This window comes from Labrus bergylta, chromosome 16 (assembly GCF_963930695.1).
Source record: "Labrus bergylta chromosome 16, fLabBer1.1, whole genome shotgun sequence".
Classification (NCBI taxonomy): domain Eukaryota; kingdom Metazoa; phylum Chordata; class Actinopteri; order Labriformes; family Labridae; genus Labrus; species Labrus bergylta.
Window position 1 is genome coordinate 10,809,812 of NC_089210.1, and position 16,764 is coordinate 10,826,575.

General features: G+C 40.5%; 1 protein-coding gene across 1 annotated transcript; it reads left to right on the forward strand.

Annotated features, from left to right (window-relative positions):
* Positions 1-1,789: 1,789 nt before the first annotated feature.
* fbxl20 (F-box and leucine-rich repeat protein 20) lies at positions 1,790-14,279 on the forward strand. The gene is made up of 15 exons (XM_029277096.2): positions 1,790-2,096; positions 5,595-5,656; positions 6,460-6,514; positions 6,667-6,741; positions 6,889-6,983; positions 7,090-7,158; positions 7,243-7,338; positions 7,555-7,681; positions 8,209-8,283; positions 8,494-8,624; positions 9,043-9,103; positions 9,249-9,293; positions 9,384-9,440; positions 9,569-9,781; positions 11,953-14,279. The coding sequence occupies exons 1-15, from the start codon at positions 2,055-2,057 to the stop codon at positions 12,058-12,060; spliced, it is 1,311 nt and encodes a 436-aa protein (XP_029132929.1). The 5' UTR covers positions 1,790-2,054; the 3' UTR covers positions 12,061-14,279.
* Positions 14,280-16,764: the final 2,485 nt, after the last annotated feature.

Below are 16,764 nucleotides of genomic sequence, written 5' to 3' on the forward strand. Positions count from 1 at the left end.
GCAAGATCCTGTTTTACAGCCTAAGTTTTCGGTATTGACTTGATGATGGGCTTTTTTCAAACTGCACTAAAAGTCTCTTTTCTGCCTCACATTTTAAGAAACCAATCTGTAGAGCAAGTAGCCTTGATTTAACATTTAAAAAACTAAATTAAACGTAGGTTTATTAAAAATTGTACATTTTTATTCATTTAGTAAATAATACAATACACATAGCCTAATGATTCTACTACGAATAAAACAGAAATAGCCTAAAATTGAAGCTTCTAGACTATAGGCTACTTAATAAATCCAAGGGTTATTTTGATAAGACTTAGACTTAGACTTAGACTTAGACTTAGACTTTCTTTATTGTCATTCAAACTTGTACTTTACAGTGCAGATAAGAACGAAATTTCGTTGCATTTGGCTCGTTGTAGTGCAGGATAAAAACAGCAGCATGTATTTACATATAAAAAATAAAAAATAAAAATAAGGTGCAGATATAAATAGATATAAAAAGAAAAACTATGAGTAAAACAGTTGTAACTGGAGTCAAATCTGAGTAACCACTCATTTTAACTCTGAAAGTTTAGTGAATCTGGGTTTATATTAAAAGGAAAGCTGCCAAGAAAGGCATCCCACTGTAGGCGAAAGCACTGTACTGTCACTGAAATACTAGCAGTAATCTCAGCCTAATGACTATTAAATGGGAAAAAAATAGGTAAGACAATGTATTGCTAATCATGTCAGTTAACTTACAATACATTTTTTAAAGCATAAATGTGAGATAGCACTAATGATAATTTAAATTAAGTTTTTTTTCTTCTAAATATAGCAAAACAGTTTTGCTTGTCACAGCATTAAAAGGCTACATTAAACATACGAGTTTCTATAAAAGGCATTCAAACAAAATACCTTTCCTGTCACAGCGGAGAGAAATACATGGGAAGCACACAAAAAAAAAACCTCTCATGAGATATATTTAATTAGCTCTATGGCTCATTGACATTAACTGTTGTTGTTGTTGTCATGCGGATACGCCCATTTATAATTACGCAGTATGACGAGTATACACCCTGGATTCTGATTGGACCAACTGTCTAAAGTGGGGCATGGCCAACGAGAAACGCGGAAGTGGCGATTCGGACTACTAACAAAGTTACAATGTATGTTAATGAATCATAATAGCAAATTGAACATACAGTTTATTGCGTTTGAATGGTTAATATGTCATAAAAGGGCCAAACCTTAAGCTATACTATCGTAATCGAGTTGTGCTGTGAAAAAAACAAATAAATAGTGGGCGCTTTTGGCCCTTTATTTATACGACAGGGCCTTTAAGTACATTATAAAGCAGCCTACACACGACTAGACTATTTATTCAACTTAGGCTAAAGGAGGGGAGCATATTGACTACATCCACATTATATCCTGACTGAAGCTTATAGGCCTAATTCTTATTCACTTTCTTTATGTCAAATTAAATTTAATCTGGGATCAAACTTTCTAATCAATCAGTGATGCTTGCCCTTTATTCATATTCCCAAAAGGAGGACCCCCCACCCCACTCTGATATCTAACCTATAGGCTATACTCCGCAAAGTGAGTTACAGCCTAGTCAAACAATCCGCCAGGGCAGTAGAAGTGTGTTCGGGCAATTCACATCTTCACGCAATTTTGCATATTTACTTCCAAGTGATGCAGGTGTAGTAGCATTTACAGCTCCATTTTGGGGCTGCCAGGTCCTATTCCTGTCGGGTCTATTGTGTGGACGGATGGGAAAGCTGTATAGGGAGGGAGGGAGGGAGGAGGTGAGGGCGAACCGAGCAGATAAGACAACTGGCTTATTGGCTTGCTGCTGACTGTAGCAGCCCATGTTTATCAGAAAACAACCAAAGGGGGTCTTTGCCGTGTGTGTTACAGGCCGAAACATAACCACAACGAAGCGCAGGAGAGCTACCGAGAGGACGGTAGCATGATAGTCGTGGAGGGGAAACGGACGGAAGAGGGCCCGTATCTGCATTTCACTTCTTCGCCTACACCGAATTCATTGAGTCGGTAACCAGCGTCCGACCATGGGGAAGGAGGTAAATGGTGTTTCGCGGAGTCGGTTTGAGGTGAGTTGACTATTCGTGTTTACTGACAATGATGACATCCATTGACACACGTTTAACGTAAAAAAAAACATTGTGGTCTGGGCCTACAGCTCTACTGTCTCTGTATATATTTAAAAAAAAAAAAACTGCGCTTATAGTGAGGCTGTTGATGTAGCTCTCTTCCGCAGTCAAATGTTTTGGGATTAGGTCAAACGCTGTTGTTTTCTGTACTAACATTTAGCACAGGGCCTGCCCGGCATTTCCTACGTTATGGGCAAGAAGTTGTCATTTGCACGTCGTACAGTTTAAAATAAAAAAGTCAGGGTGTTTTTTTTTTTTTAAAGCTCCTAAATTATCGTCCTCGTTTCCTATGCGCCGTCAAAACAAAGAGGCTAACGAGAGCACGCCGAGGACAGCACCGCCGCACATTCATCTTATTTTCTGGAAAGGGAACTTGTTGACTGCAAGAGACGCTTTAGCTATTTTATTGGTCCTTATATCTTCTTGGATGTGATATGCTATTTTATACGACCTTTTTGTTCGGTTGTCTGTAATGCCTCATTTGTATTATTGCACAGGCTATCCATGGCCGCTGCGTTTTTTTGAGGGGGGGGGGGGGGGGCTCTGGTTGTGACTGCTTCATGCACCTCATATTAGCACATAACTTTCAACAAATATCCTGAAGCTGGCATTAAGTAACATTTACTACCTGTGTGCTACTGTTGGAAAATGGGCAATATGAAGACAAGCATAGGCTACAGTGTTGTTGTTTTGCAACATTAGCATTAAGTCTGTGTCGAAGCTGCAGGCAGCTTAATATTATGGTGAAAAGTTGTCCAAAAAAACCACTTTGTATCCGACCAGTGACATTGGACTGTGTAGCATGAGCACTTGGTGTTGTTTAATCCCCTGCTAGCGTGGGATTTGTGTCTGGTTTTATTTATTTTTAACGGTGCAACAGCTGACGGACTCAGAAGATTCAGTCGTTACCTTCTGGCCCGACAGCTGCGGTGGAGAACGACCGTCAAGCGGCTGGATGACGAAAACGAGGAAAGCGGAAATGGCACGATGTCGCCTTCAGAATAAAAGTGAACTGTCATGCCACTTCGTTGTTGGGGAACCTTTTACTTGCGTAACTTTTTTTGTGTAAATTATTAAGATCGTCCTTTTGTTAAGCATCGGTAAACATGAAAAGTGGTGGCATTAAAAAAAAAAAAAAAAAACCATACAAAGCCTCTGATCTTTTTAAAGAACAATATATTAATTTAAAGATAGGCCTATATAGATTGATAATCACACTTTTATATATTATTATTTTCATTTGAAAGCCTCATTTTATTCATGCCAGTTAATATAACAATTCTGACAATGTTCTAATCTTATATAACTACATTTGTTCCATGTCTTAGAAATCTCCTTAAAATGTTGTTGTTAATTTGAAATCAGCTTTCATTGGTTATTGGTTATTACTTAAGTAGATAAGATGACAAAGCTTAACCAAAGAAAGCTCTTGACCAAAGGTAAAGAGGTTACCTTAGGTCATGAAAATATAGAGCAAATGTACAAAACCCTATGCTAGCTGAATGTGGTCTGCTGGAATTTTACTTTGGCAGGCATTGCCAGAAACGATCTTTATCTCTGACTTTACTTCTCTGCAGTAGATACTGATCTGTTGCATACCAGCCCTAAACAAAAGACTACAGCCCTCTGAAAGATGACAGGCATAAATAAAGCCCAATTGTATTTCTTACTTTGAAGGAATGTGTAAATGATAAATGTAATGATGTTTACATCACAACAATATGCAACATTTTGTTTATTGAGACTTCACAGCAACTAATAAAAGCTGTAGACAAAACAACCTGTTTACCTAAAGAAGAAAAAAAGAAGTTATTGCGAAGGATGGACTGAAAATCTCAAACTCAGTTAAATTACCAATTAAATGAGTGTTAATTTTGTAAATAGCAGTAACAATTGTACGACTGATCTCATTTTAATGTATGGATGGGGTCTTTTCAGTAGACAACATAAAACCATTTTCTAAAGATATTATCACACTGTTTTGCTTTACAATGATCTCTAGCTGGAGGTTACAGCTCACCCAGCTTTTACCTCCTGCCAGTCCTGCTTCACTGACTATAGCTGACCAGTGGAGAAAACATAATGCTCACATTCATGCAGCATCAGGTTCATTTCATGTTAGAGTACAAAAGGGGACAGTGTATGCCCGTTGACTAAGCGCATCTGGTTCTTTGGAAATGGCTCTGGATTATTTGGCCGAAGAGTTGCGCCGTTGAAGGCGAGCTGTCAGAGTAAATTTGCCCCAAATCCAAAAGCGAAATGTCTGTCCCTTCTTACTCCCTCAAAATTTTACACGTTTGTGCTGGCAGGCAGCCCCTGAATAGACAGCTGTGTGTGTGTGTGTGTGTGTGTGTATGTAGAGTATGCATGTTTATCAGAGAGACACAGAGAGGCTTTGACACAGAGCTGACTGGATTTTTAAACAGGCAAACCTGTCAGTTTTTTTCCGTGAGCTGATGAATACATTTTGCTTAAGTGTATAAGTCCAGAAAAATCAAAAATTATAATGAATGTGGTTTCAGTTGTGGCACCCGGTAGCAGAAGATATGCTCTGTCAGGACCCATTTATTACTTCTTCTATTAGAAAGCATTACATAAATATTTTATTTATTTTGTATCATGGATGCTTAACATTTGTTTGTATTTTTTACTTTTATCTACACACTAAAGCCCCCACCCCTCAATTACCCTGTCCCTGGTGTAGATTTATCTTTCTGAATCTATGGAGGAATTTGGGCCTAATGTTGCTTCATTCATCTGTGACTGCATGGATGCTTAAAAAAAAAAAAAAAAAAATGTATCGTCTCAAAATGTTGCATTTTGTAATGTATGATTTTCCACACTTTTGGGCTCCCTGGGTGCCTTCATAACTGGGGGGGTTGTATAAGTAGCTTGGTCTTAATAAATTCCAGTGATTGTCTCTTTGTGTGCTGAGGCCTTTTTCTGTGGATTATAGGCCAGAATTTGCACTCACATGGCAAGCAATTATTCCTGTGGAAATCCATTAGCTGTTTGCAGAGGCTGGAGTGATTCGTGGGAGAGCCACAAAAGATATATTGTAACAGTGTACTCTCTCAGGACATGCTGGTGTAGAAACGGTGTAAACAACACAGTGAGTTAAGAGAGAATATGCATGGAGAAAAGATAACACAGAAGCAGAGGCCAACACAGTTCTGAGGGCCTCGTTACAAAGTCCTATCCTGCTGATTTTATTTCTCACAAGACACAAAACCTAGTCTCATGTCTTCTTTATCTTCTGTCGCCTTTTTGTTTACCCGAGAACTGACACTGGGTCAATCTCAGCTGATGAGATTGTAATCACTGATCCTTGCTTTTATGCTGGGGCTGTCCTTGAGATACGATAGTGTGTGGAGGGGGCCCCAGCCATGTTACAAGAGGCTGTGAGGACTAATATTATCCCTCTGCACCTTTTTTCAGATGTTCACAAACAGCGACGAGGCGGTCATCAATAAGAAGCTGCCAAAAGAGCTGTTGCTACGGTGAGTGACATTTCAGAGCGCTTCAATCAGACTGTCTGCAGGGGTTTTTGAAAGCTGAACTGGCATGCTGCTTGCTCTACACTCCCCTGCCTTCGCTACCGATCAGCACGTCCAAACATACACAGAGCCACACATGGCCTTGCGTCACCTTCTTTCCCCTACGCCCCGCCCTCAAACACAGACATACACTTTAGACTGTCACGATCATAAAGGCGACTGTATGTTCACTTGCCCTTATGCAAACATTCAGCTTAATTAACCCACCAGAGTGCCTTCTTCCCAACAACTGTAATTAAATATAGACGCTCGAGGCTATGAAGCAATCAAATTGATTTGAGGTTATAAAGAAACCTCAGAAGCCCCCTGAGCTAACAGAAAATGAAGGGCATAACTCAAGCCTCAGCCTTGTTAGCCAAGTTGCCTGTGCTGTGGCTGCTGACTCTGTGCAGTCGGGATGCCTGATTTGTGTGGTTGTCAGGCTGTGCTAGGACCTGCCGCATGCCTACTTCAGTTCTAACAACTTTTTTTTTTGCTGCATTAACTGTAATATGGTAAGTTTCTAGCTTTATTCCTTTAAAAAAAAAAGATTTTGTGTCTTCTTTTGCCACAACCCTACTTTAAGTAAAAATATATATTCCGCAAACAGCAGTCAAAGACAAAATTAGCTGATTTGCTCACACCCATGTGCTGTGAGGAGAAAGCAGATGCAGGGAGACAATAAGCCGAGAACAGAGTCTAGTTTGAAGAGAACGCTTCTGGTAGCGAGGATCGGGGTCTCTGAACCGTCCCTGTCTTTCTTCCAGAATCTTCTCCTTTCTGGATGTGGTGACACTCTGTCGCTGTGCCCAGGTCTCACGGGTGAGTCTGTGTTCTCAAGGTGTGTGTATGCATGCGTGAGTAGCAGTTCCTGTTTGTCTTTGTGTGTTTTGATGATGTGTTCTCCATGTGGATTTTGTTTGACGTAAAGAGGTCGTGACCCTAAACGTCTGTTTCTCCCTCCCTGCTCTTAGTCCTGGAATGTTCTGGCCTTGGATGGCAGCAACTGGCAACGAATCGACCTCTTTGACTTTCAGAGGGACATTGAGGTGAGGACGAATCTAGATCTACTTTACTCATACCTGTAGCTTCAATATGTGCTGTTTACCTTTCCCTTGAACCTTCACTCTTTATCTGACATTATATGGAGGCAGAGGAGCAAGTCCAGCAAGCTGAGTGGTTGTTTTTTGTTGCAGGGCCGGGTGGTGGAGAACATCTCAAAGCGGTGTGGAGGGTTCCTTAGGAAGCTGAGTCTGCGGGGTTGCCTGGGTGTGGGTGACAGCGCCCTGAGGTGAGTTTCTAAGAGCCTGACAGCCATTCTACTGCAGACCCAGGAGAAGTAGAACTAGCAGGTTCAGTTTGACTGCATTCTCATTAACGTTGTTTTTCTTCCGTAGGACTTTCTCACAGAACTGCAGGAATATTGAGCTGCTCAGTCTAAACGGCTGCACCAAGATCACAGACAGGTATGTGCATTGTTTCTTCATGCAAATACAAGAGGACACTATTTCTCTTTAGTTAAAGTTCTTATTGTTTCTCTCTCATTGCAGCACGTGTAATAGCCTCAGTAAGTTCTGTCCAAAGCTGAAGCACCTGGACCTCGCCTCCTGTACCTCTATCACAAACCTGTCACTCAAAGCCCTCAGGTATGTGGGCGCAACATTCTGCTTAATACTTCTTCATGGTTTGCACAACAAAAAAGGGCAGCAGCTGTTAATTCCCCACCATTAAACATTTGAAATTTCAGTGTCTTTGCTGCTGTATGTTCCATTAGACATCCCCCCCCCCCCCCATTGCTGTGTTATTGTCTTGCTTTTTTCCCCCCAACACTCATTTGTCCTTTTTTAATTTCCTCCTGTCAGTGAGGGTTGTCCCCTGCTGGAGCAGCTCAACATCTCCTGGTGTGATCAGGTCACAAAAGATGGCATTCAGGCCCTGGTTCGTTCATGCCCTGGACTTAAAGGCCTTTTTCTCAAGGGATGCACACAGGTATGGTTGATGGGTCTTTTAGCGAAGGGTTAATTCAGTCTGAATTTATGAGAGTAACAACTCATTTTTTGATTCCCTTGTAGACTACTTAGATTCACTGGTCTTACTGCTCAACATTTCGCTTTCGTAGGTGGCTCTGTTTTCTTGTATGTTTCATCACATTGGTGATCACTAGCATACCAACTACCAAGTTCCTCTTATTTTCATTCTGAAGAAAACAGTTGCTGCAACTGTTAAAAAGAAATAAAAATGCATCACTTCCCGTGCAACAGACGATTTTTTTTTTTTTTGCCAAACACTGTTCACATAAAATGTAAGCATTTAAAAAGTGCCATAAATTGTTCTACCAGCTGTTAAAAGACAAAAGAAGAATTTACAGATAAATGCAAATCATGGGCATTGGTAACAAAGATGTCCACTAAACCTAGTAGTCATTAGAGGCTGTAGTTTTTGGTGCTATTGAATTGTATGAGCGTAGTTTGACTTCTGTTGATGTGTGTCTTTTCTTTGTCCAATCCCTTCCAAAGTTAGAGGATGAGGCTCTGAAGCATATTGGGGCTCACTGTCCAGAGCTGGTCACTCTCAACCTGCAGACGTGCTCAGTAAGTACAATTAACAGAGCTAGGCCAGAAATTGTTCCCGTCTTCTGTATGATTAGTAGGTACGGGAATTCCTTTTAGCCAATGCATTTACTGCTCTTTGTGCTAAGCTGCATTTGAGAACAGTAAAATACGGCATGTTTTAACATCTCACAATGCACATGGACCTCTTACGACTCCACACAAACTCACTCTTTCTCTCTCTGCGAGCAGCAGATCACGGACGAGGGCCTCATCACAATTTGCAGGGGTTGTCACCGCCTGCAGTCTCTGTGTGTGTCCGGCTGTGCCAATATCACAGACGCCATCCTGCACGCGCTTGGCCAAAACTGCCCTCGCCTCAGGTGAGTTTACACGCCTTCACAGACACAATACACTCACTCTGAACTAAACTGTGCATCACTTCCTAGAAAGTGATGCAGAGTTGGAAAAAAGGTTGTAATTAGTTTGGGAATTACTCGTAAAATCATTTCGTTTTGCCAACATAACTTCGAGCGTTTATCCACCTTATGATTCATTTTGGAGGTGGGGATTTTTTTAAAGACAATTTTCAGATAAATGGTTTGCATAGAAGGATTTAAATGCCTTTTATATAATAATATTTGATTTATTATCGCATCCTTCTGTGAAGACGACTGTAAAGAAGATTAAATAAAACCTTCTCTCAAACCATCCTCCTTAGATTCAAATCAAGTCCCAAATAGTGACAGACTGATAGTGATGTCATTGTTAAACTCTCTGCTCCTTTCTTTGTCCCCTCAGAATATTAGAAGTGGCCCGCTGCTCTCAGCTTACAGACGTGGGCTTCACTACACTAGCAAGAGTAAGTCGACATCTGACAGTTGCATTCTTTGCTTACAGATTCAGATGTTTTAAAGCTTGTCTTAAAAAAAAAAAAAAAAAGTCTCCCCAAACGTCCATTAGAGGAGGATATTTCTCTCTATTAAGTGCCTCTTTTCTTGCTGCAGAATTGTCATGAACTCGAGAAGATGGATTTAGAGGAATGCGTTCAGGTGAATAAGTAGTCAGAGATACAAAAATAATATGTTTTTGTTTGGAGTCTGCAGGTGTTACATTTTTGTTTTTTTGACATTTTGCAACAGATCACAGATGGAACCCTCATTCAGCTGTCTATCCACTGCCCTCGTTTGCAAGTCCTGGTGAGTGTGTGCCTGTCACTTAAACATTATTAAGGCGCCTCAGCAGCGTTTACAAGCAACAAGTCACAGTTCATTGAAGCAGACGGTTAAGTAAAGGAGTGTTGTGTTGTTGCACTGTATTCCCGTAGAGTCTGTCTCACTGTGAGCTGATTACTGATGATGGCATCAGACACCTCGGCAGCGGCCCCTGTGCTCACGACCGTCTGGAGGTGATAGAGCTGGATAACTGCCCCCTGATCACAGACGCTTCATTGGAGCACCTGAAGAGCTGCCATAGTCTGGATCGCATTGAGCTCTACGACTGCCAGCAGATTACACGCGCCGGCATCAAGAGACTACGGGTGAGTAGTGTGGGCGAACAACAGTGACTCATCTCTGATTCATACGTAGAATCTACTGTAAATGCCCATTGTTGGAACATAAAATATGCTGCTTTGGTACAATTCTCATGTGTTACCAATGTTCCAATTGTAGCAATCAACACTGTCATACTACAGATCACAGTGTTATGTTAAACCCACCCCTTCCAAACATTGGGTTCCTCTTAAAGTACCCTGTTTTTTTTTTTAACTCCTAAAGCGCCATGTAGCAGTTCTGATGAGATAATACATTTCTATCCAAGGTTTCTCACTTTTGAGGTGAAAGAAAAACAACCACTAATGCAACAGAAAAGGTTTAAAAAAAAAAAAAAAAAAAGATGACAAGCGTATAAACACAGATGTAAAAAAAAAAAAAAAAAAAAAAAAAAATTGTTTTCGAAGAAAGCGCCTCAAACCCTTCCAAAGTCTCCAGTTAATACAAACTCTGATCAGTGAAAGGGAGGTTCTTAGATAGTTGACAGTATTTTATGTCAGATGTCTGTGAAGAAACAGCTTTTTCTGTGAAGTCTGTGTTATTTCAACTGAACCTCAGGTCCACTTAAAGATGGTGGATCAAAGCAGCAGTAGCAGTTTGTTTTGTATGCCAGTGATTGCTCAATGCTGTAATATTTATGTAAGAGCAAAGGCTGGTGCAGTTTAGCTCTTAACCAACAGCAGTTTCCCTGAGCATTATCCTCATGTTGTAGTGTTCCAGTCTCCAGAAGAGGAAGAAGTGTTTTAGTGGACTATGATAAGCAGAACGACACACTCTGTGGTTACACAGTTCACTTCTGAAGAGGGATATCTTCAATGCAAACATAGACGATGAAGGAGGCTGAAGTTAAGCTCAAATATTCTCAGTCTTCTATTTTGGAGTCACCGCTGGACCCACAAGAAGTGATGAGTCATCACTTACGCTGTCAGCAGTAAAGCGTTTAATCGTCTCCCTGTAGCCATGGTGATGGAAAAGAACGCCACCACTGCACCTTTGAATAGTTTATTACACTTACAAAAAAACGGCTCAGTTGATGAGTCAATCATTTATAATAACTTTTTTCATTGACTTTTCAAAGTGGAACTCGTTTCTTTCAGTGGTTATTATGTTGTAACTTTCCATCTTACCAGATGTTTCTAATTTCCTTTTAAAATAAAAGCGGGTTCGTATCCAAACAGGAAGTAAAGTACCCGTAGCTGAAGACAATACAATAATACATAATAATAAAAACAATAATGGAATTTCAAACATGCAATCAAAAATGAGATTACTCATGATTAACTATGGAATTTCAGTTTTTATCGCTGTTAAAAATGTAATGGTTTGACAGCCCGTATGAAAACGTTTGTGTGACCAGACTTTGACATAAATGAGTGTCCACAGAGATCATTTCTTAGTTGAGTTAGATTTCAAGTCTGTCTTCAGTTTTGGTCATGATCAATTCAGTAAATATAATCAGTCAGAATATTTCAGGTAGATTTCAGCAGTGTTGGTAACACAGTCACTCCCACTTGCCACTTTGTCAGGTTGATTTTTTTTTTTTTTAATACATTTTATATACATTTTTAAAATTGTTGTCTAGAAAAGAATGTAATTTTAAAGTAAATGCCACGTGACACTATGAGACTACAACTCCTATGAGCATTACCTGCACAGTGTTTGCTCATTTGTCCATCCCTCAAGCCTATTTCCTTGCGCTAGCACGCTAGTGACCAACGTCACTGTAGGTCTTGTCCTGTGCATAAAAGAGTGCAACAAAACCCGGAGAGCAGGCAACACACAAAAGAAAAGCGGACGATGACACTGAAAAGGAAGACGAGACAAAGAAAGAGTAAACACGAAAAAGTGGCAGTCAGGTGGAGGTTTAGGTGTGTTCAGCGGTCTTTGACATTTATAAGGGTTATAAAGCTAAAGTTCCAGTACATTTTTAGCATGGCATATTAATCTGTCAGAATTTAAAACAACAAAATTGTGGCTAGTTAAATTGTTGAATGGCTAGTCACTTTGAAAGACCACTAGCCACAGTGGCTGCTGAGCAAAAAAGTAAATTTCGAGCCCTTAACATAAATACTAATGTGACAGCTACTTAATACAGGTTTCCTAGTATTCGTATTATCTACTAACATAATTCCATCTGTTTCTTCTTGTCCCTCCACAGACCCATCTGCCCAACATCAAAGTGCATGCATACTTCGCTCCCATCACTCCGCCCCCCTCAGTTGGGGGCAGCCGTCAGAGGTTTTGTCGCTGCTGTGTCCTGTTATGATGTAAAGACAACAACCCCCCCTTTCCTCACCCTGTGTCCCTAGTACACACTCCCCACAGCCCGTCACTTGAACCCTGACCTGCTGTACCCTTCCTGGCCCCCCTCTGTCGAAAAAAGTACATGCTTGTGTATGTGTGTGTGTCCCCCCCCCCCCCCCCCCCCTTTGGAGCTGCAGAGAGAGGGAGAGAGCCAAATAACTCTACAGGACCTCTGGTAACTTTCCCCAAAACCTTCACAGAAATGGCCACCGCGAGGTACACAACAAGCTTTTACACAAGCTGAAATGCAGACACATGCACATATTAAGAAGAATGTCTGAACATTCCTGCTCGGTGTTCACAGGACTAGCCAGTATTACAAAGAGGGTTATGTAGAAATCAAATGTGATCGCCACTGTTAAGGGATTTTACTCTTCATTGAGTGAAGTTCAAAAGATTAGTTCAAAGGATTACAAAACAAGACTTCAACATAAAAAGCAACCGCTTCATATTTTAGGGGGAGTTATACTCTTTACTTTTTAAGCACTTTGAGACAGATTCCAGTTGTACTGAAGAGGTTAAGAAATCCTTCTTCTCACACGTACTTCCCTCAGTGTCTAAGGTCAGTTAACGGCTACCTCCAGACCAGAACTGCACTCTAGACCTCTGTTAGCTTTGTTCTGCAGGCTGTTCATTTCAAAAAGGGGAAGCATCGCAGAAAGTAAACTTTCAACACCCCAAACACACACATAGAAAGCAGCAGGAAGCATATTTTTCTGATTCTTTTATTTTTTTTATTTTTGAAGTAGACTTGCACCTTTTCGCACTTCCAGTTAAGCAATGATGAGACACTTTACAAAGACAGCCCTATCCTTAAATCTAAGACTGGCATTGAAGACTTCACTTGCATGCATACACTGAGCTTGCAACACCTGTACCCTCACCTCCCTCCGTCTCTCTGTTACAATCAGAAGCTGCGATATACTGAAGAAAAAAAGACAAAGTTTAATATTTTTTTAAAAAATGGACACCAAGTAAAACTTACAAGTGGGGGCTGGAGAAGATGCCAAATGTTGCATGTGACACCTCTAGTTTTTTAAAGTTTAACTGTAAATATATAAGGACTGTGGAGTCCTAGAGTCAAAGCCAGCGAAGCAACAGAAGACGATATATAAGACTGCTGTTGATGGATTTTCCTGAGGGAATAACAAAATAGCATACATGCTTGATAAAGTACGTGCTGGAGCTTTGGACAGTCAAACTGAGCCGGTTCTGTATCTGGAGTCTGACAGAGGAACTGATGCCGGCCTGCTAAAGCTCATGTCAAAAACAGAAAAGTTATTTAAAAAAAACAAAAAAAAAAACCTCATTTGACAGAAAAAGAAGAAAGTCTGACATCACTACATGAATCTTTGCTGTCAGATCAAGACAATGGAAAGAAAAAGCCAACTAAAAACAATCAAAGTAATGATAATTATTTTACAGTTGGTTTGATTTCATTAAGTCGCTCGTCTTCACATCGATAAGGCTTCTGCTGACAAGGATCCGGCGAATCATGGACAGCGATGAGAGGGCGTGTCCAATGTCTGAGTGGCATCAGCGACTCCTCAACTCCTTTTGAGGCCTTGCAGGGGGGATAGAGTGACAGAGTGCTGCACCCTGCCATCTTTGACTTCCTCCGTCTGTCTGGGACCAGTTCCACTGCTGGAGGTAAAGACCAGATCCGACTGGTGAAGTCATTGTAAGAGGAAGTCAACTGGATCTTGAATCTTGGCGCACACACTCTGGCCTGCTGACAGATATGATGGAATGATTTTTTGTCGCAACGGTGGGCTGCCATGGACTTCGGCCCCCCCCTGCCCTATGAAGTATTGAAGCCTTTTCTTATGGATTACCTTCCCCTGCACTTGCACCTGCTTTACTCTGTGTCTCTCTTTCTTCCGCGTTCATTTTATAAATGTGTCCTTTTCTGCTTTTCTGTCTGATTCCTCCTGGATCTCCACTGTTTTCTCTTCTTTTGCTTTTCTGTTTTGGTGTGGTTTGGATTGCGCCTGCTTTGTGTTTGAAGTCACAAGTTCACTGTCTCCAAGTTGAGTTTGAGTCCTCGTCCAGTCCTCAGTTTTGATCTGAAGGTGTTTGTGTTTTTATTAAGAGTTTATTGTTACTAAATGTCCAGAGTGTAGCCTTTGTCTGGGGGAAGTGTTGGCACCAGTGCAATTGTAATAAATGTAAAAAATTTGAGTTGGATTTTTTTAAATGTGAGTTCAGGAGGATTTCAGGATTATGATGATATGTATGTATGATGTAGGTTCTTCCTATTGAATGTTTCCATCAAGGAGAAGTCCTGGAGATGGCTTTTCAGGCATCGTGTGCCACTTTAGCAGAATCCGATTTTTCTCCCGTTAGCGTGCTCTCCTCATCTTGATTTTAATGCCTTGCTTTTTGAAATACTCCCCTCCCATAATGCACCCTGCTCAAATACAAGGCCAAAACCCATTGTGGAATGTTGATCACTCTCAAATGTCCCAGTTCTGGTTAAAGATGCATGCCAAGAGGCAAAAGACTCTATGATGACTCTATTCAGTTTGTGATACGACAGCTACAGCAGGACGGATAATACAAGCTGAGATGAATCCAGTGTAATCCAGTCTGATCTGTTTTGTTTGAATGAGGCTTTATGGGGATTAGAGAACAACTAAGAGTCAAAATGGCGGAGATATCTAATGTGCTCTGTCACTGTGCTCCGGGGTTAACACAATGAACTGGAGGAAAAAGGAAAGTCCAAGGACTTACAATAGAAATCTGGTTGTAACAATTTTCACTCCTCTGACACTTCCGATGGTACAGGCCGAGTCATTGTTGTGGCTGACGACGTGTGCTTTGACAGCAAACACTTTAAATTGATTACAGGTTCTAATACTCAACCAACTCCTGATGGTTTCATATGTGAAAAAAAAAAAAAAAGAAATAACCTGTCATCAGTCTTTTCATGGTACAATATACACTACATGCCCGACAAAGCAAAACAACTCATTGATTTCTCATCCTTGTATCAAATACGTCTGTATCCTTCTATCACACTAACCCACGTTTACAGAGTCCAGAAAATAAGTCTTCAACTAGTTTGTTTGTTGTAGTCCCTTCCAAAACACTCGAGTCTGGCTGGGGATTAGGACAGAGCGCAAAAGGTAAATCAACGGTTAAAGTCCATGGTAAAACGACGCCTGAGAAATTTCAAAAACAATTTTGACAATGACTGTAGTTAATATAATTACTGTAATTTTTTTCCTTTTTTTTTTTTCTTTATTTCTTTTCTTTTTTTTTTTTTCTTTTTTTTTTTTTTACAATTAACCGATATAAATGAATATGTACGTATGAATAAATATATACCTATATTATTAAGACTTGTCTGTTTTTCTCTGGTGTTGAACTTGCTGTGGTTTTATTGGTAATGGTGGTTTAGCACTAACGGAACAGCAGATGGTAGCAGTGAGCCAGTTATAATGATTCCTCCATCAGCTTTTCAATCACTCAAGTAGATTTGCTTGAATAGGGAGCAAAATGGGATAATCCACCAGCTTCTTAAGTGAAAGACATTAATAGATTTTACAAAAGTAAATCAGAAAAAATAAATAATGAAAATGTAATTACATTACTGATGGCTCTGTTACATGCCAGTGTCCAAGTAAGCCATGGCAACGTGAGAGTGAGCCAACTTTTACAACGACAGGAGCTTAATACTGAAGTAGCCACCAGTATTTCTTCACATATTTTCTTGCATTAGGGGAAGAACATCTTTAACAAAGGCCATCACTGGACACATGATGAAAACACCTGGATTTAGGCTCTTCTACAGCTGACTTCTGCATGTTGAAGTTAGTTTTAAGTTAGTTATCTATATTTTCCTTCATTTATGTCGATGCCCATGAGGTTGTCTTTCTCTACGGATACAGAACAAAGAAAGCAGATTCAAAACACATCAGTGGACACGCCTCGCTTTGGAAGGTTTGTGGAGTCTCTGGATCTCTTGAAAGATTAAGACAGGCGTGAGGGAAACGTGATGACGATGATGAATACAAAGAATAAGCAAGTTCTTTGGGTCTTTCTTGAAACAAAAGTCAGGTGACCATATAAACTCTAAAGTACTTCATTATGTGGTTATTCCTCCTGCTCAAATTGGCCATTAAAATCCAACGTTTAAGATGATTGTACATATCGCAGTTACAGATCTTATTTCATCAATTCGTTTGAATTCCAATGACTGTGACACACTTGCAAAAACTTGCGGTGGTATCAAACATGATAGACTTTGTAGATTATGGAATAGGTCAAGTCTCTGTATTTGTGAGGGCTTACATGTCTAAAGGGGGGAAAAAAAATAGAATGAACTATCCGTTTCAATGTATCTCAGTGGAAAGAGCAGCAGCTCCTGTCCATGACGACCGCTGTCACCACTGGGATGTGTTTTCTGCCACTTGGGACTCCTTTTCATCCTGCCTCTTGTGTCCCCTTGTCTCCAAATCACCGGGCGATCTTTGTGTTTTCTGTCTTTTAAAATGTTCACTTTTAGCAGCGTTGTTCCGGCTCCTGGGGTTTCACATGGAGGATGAAAGAAGGGTGGCTCTGAGGGAGAAAACTTGAGTGTACGTGCAGTGTGTCTCCCTCCTCCAGAATGCCTTCCAACTGTTTTTGTGTCTTTAACAGAGACTGATCAGATCACAGATCA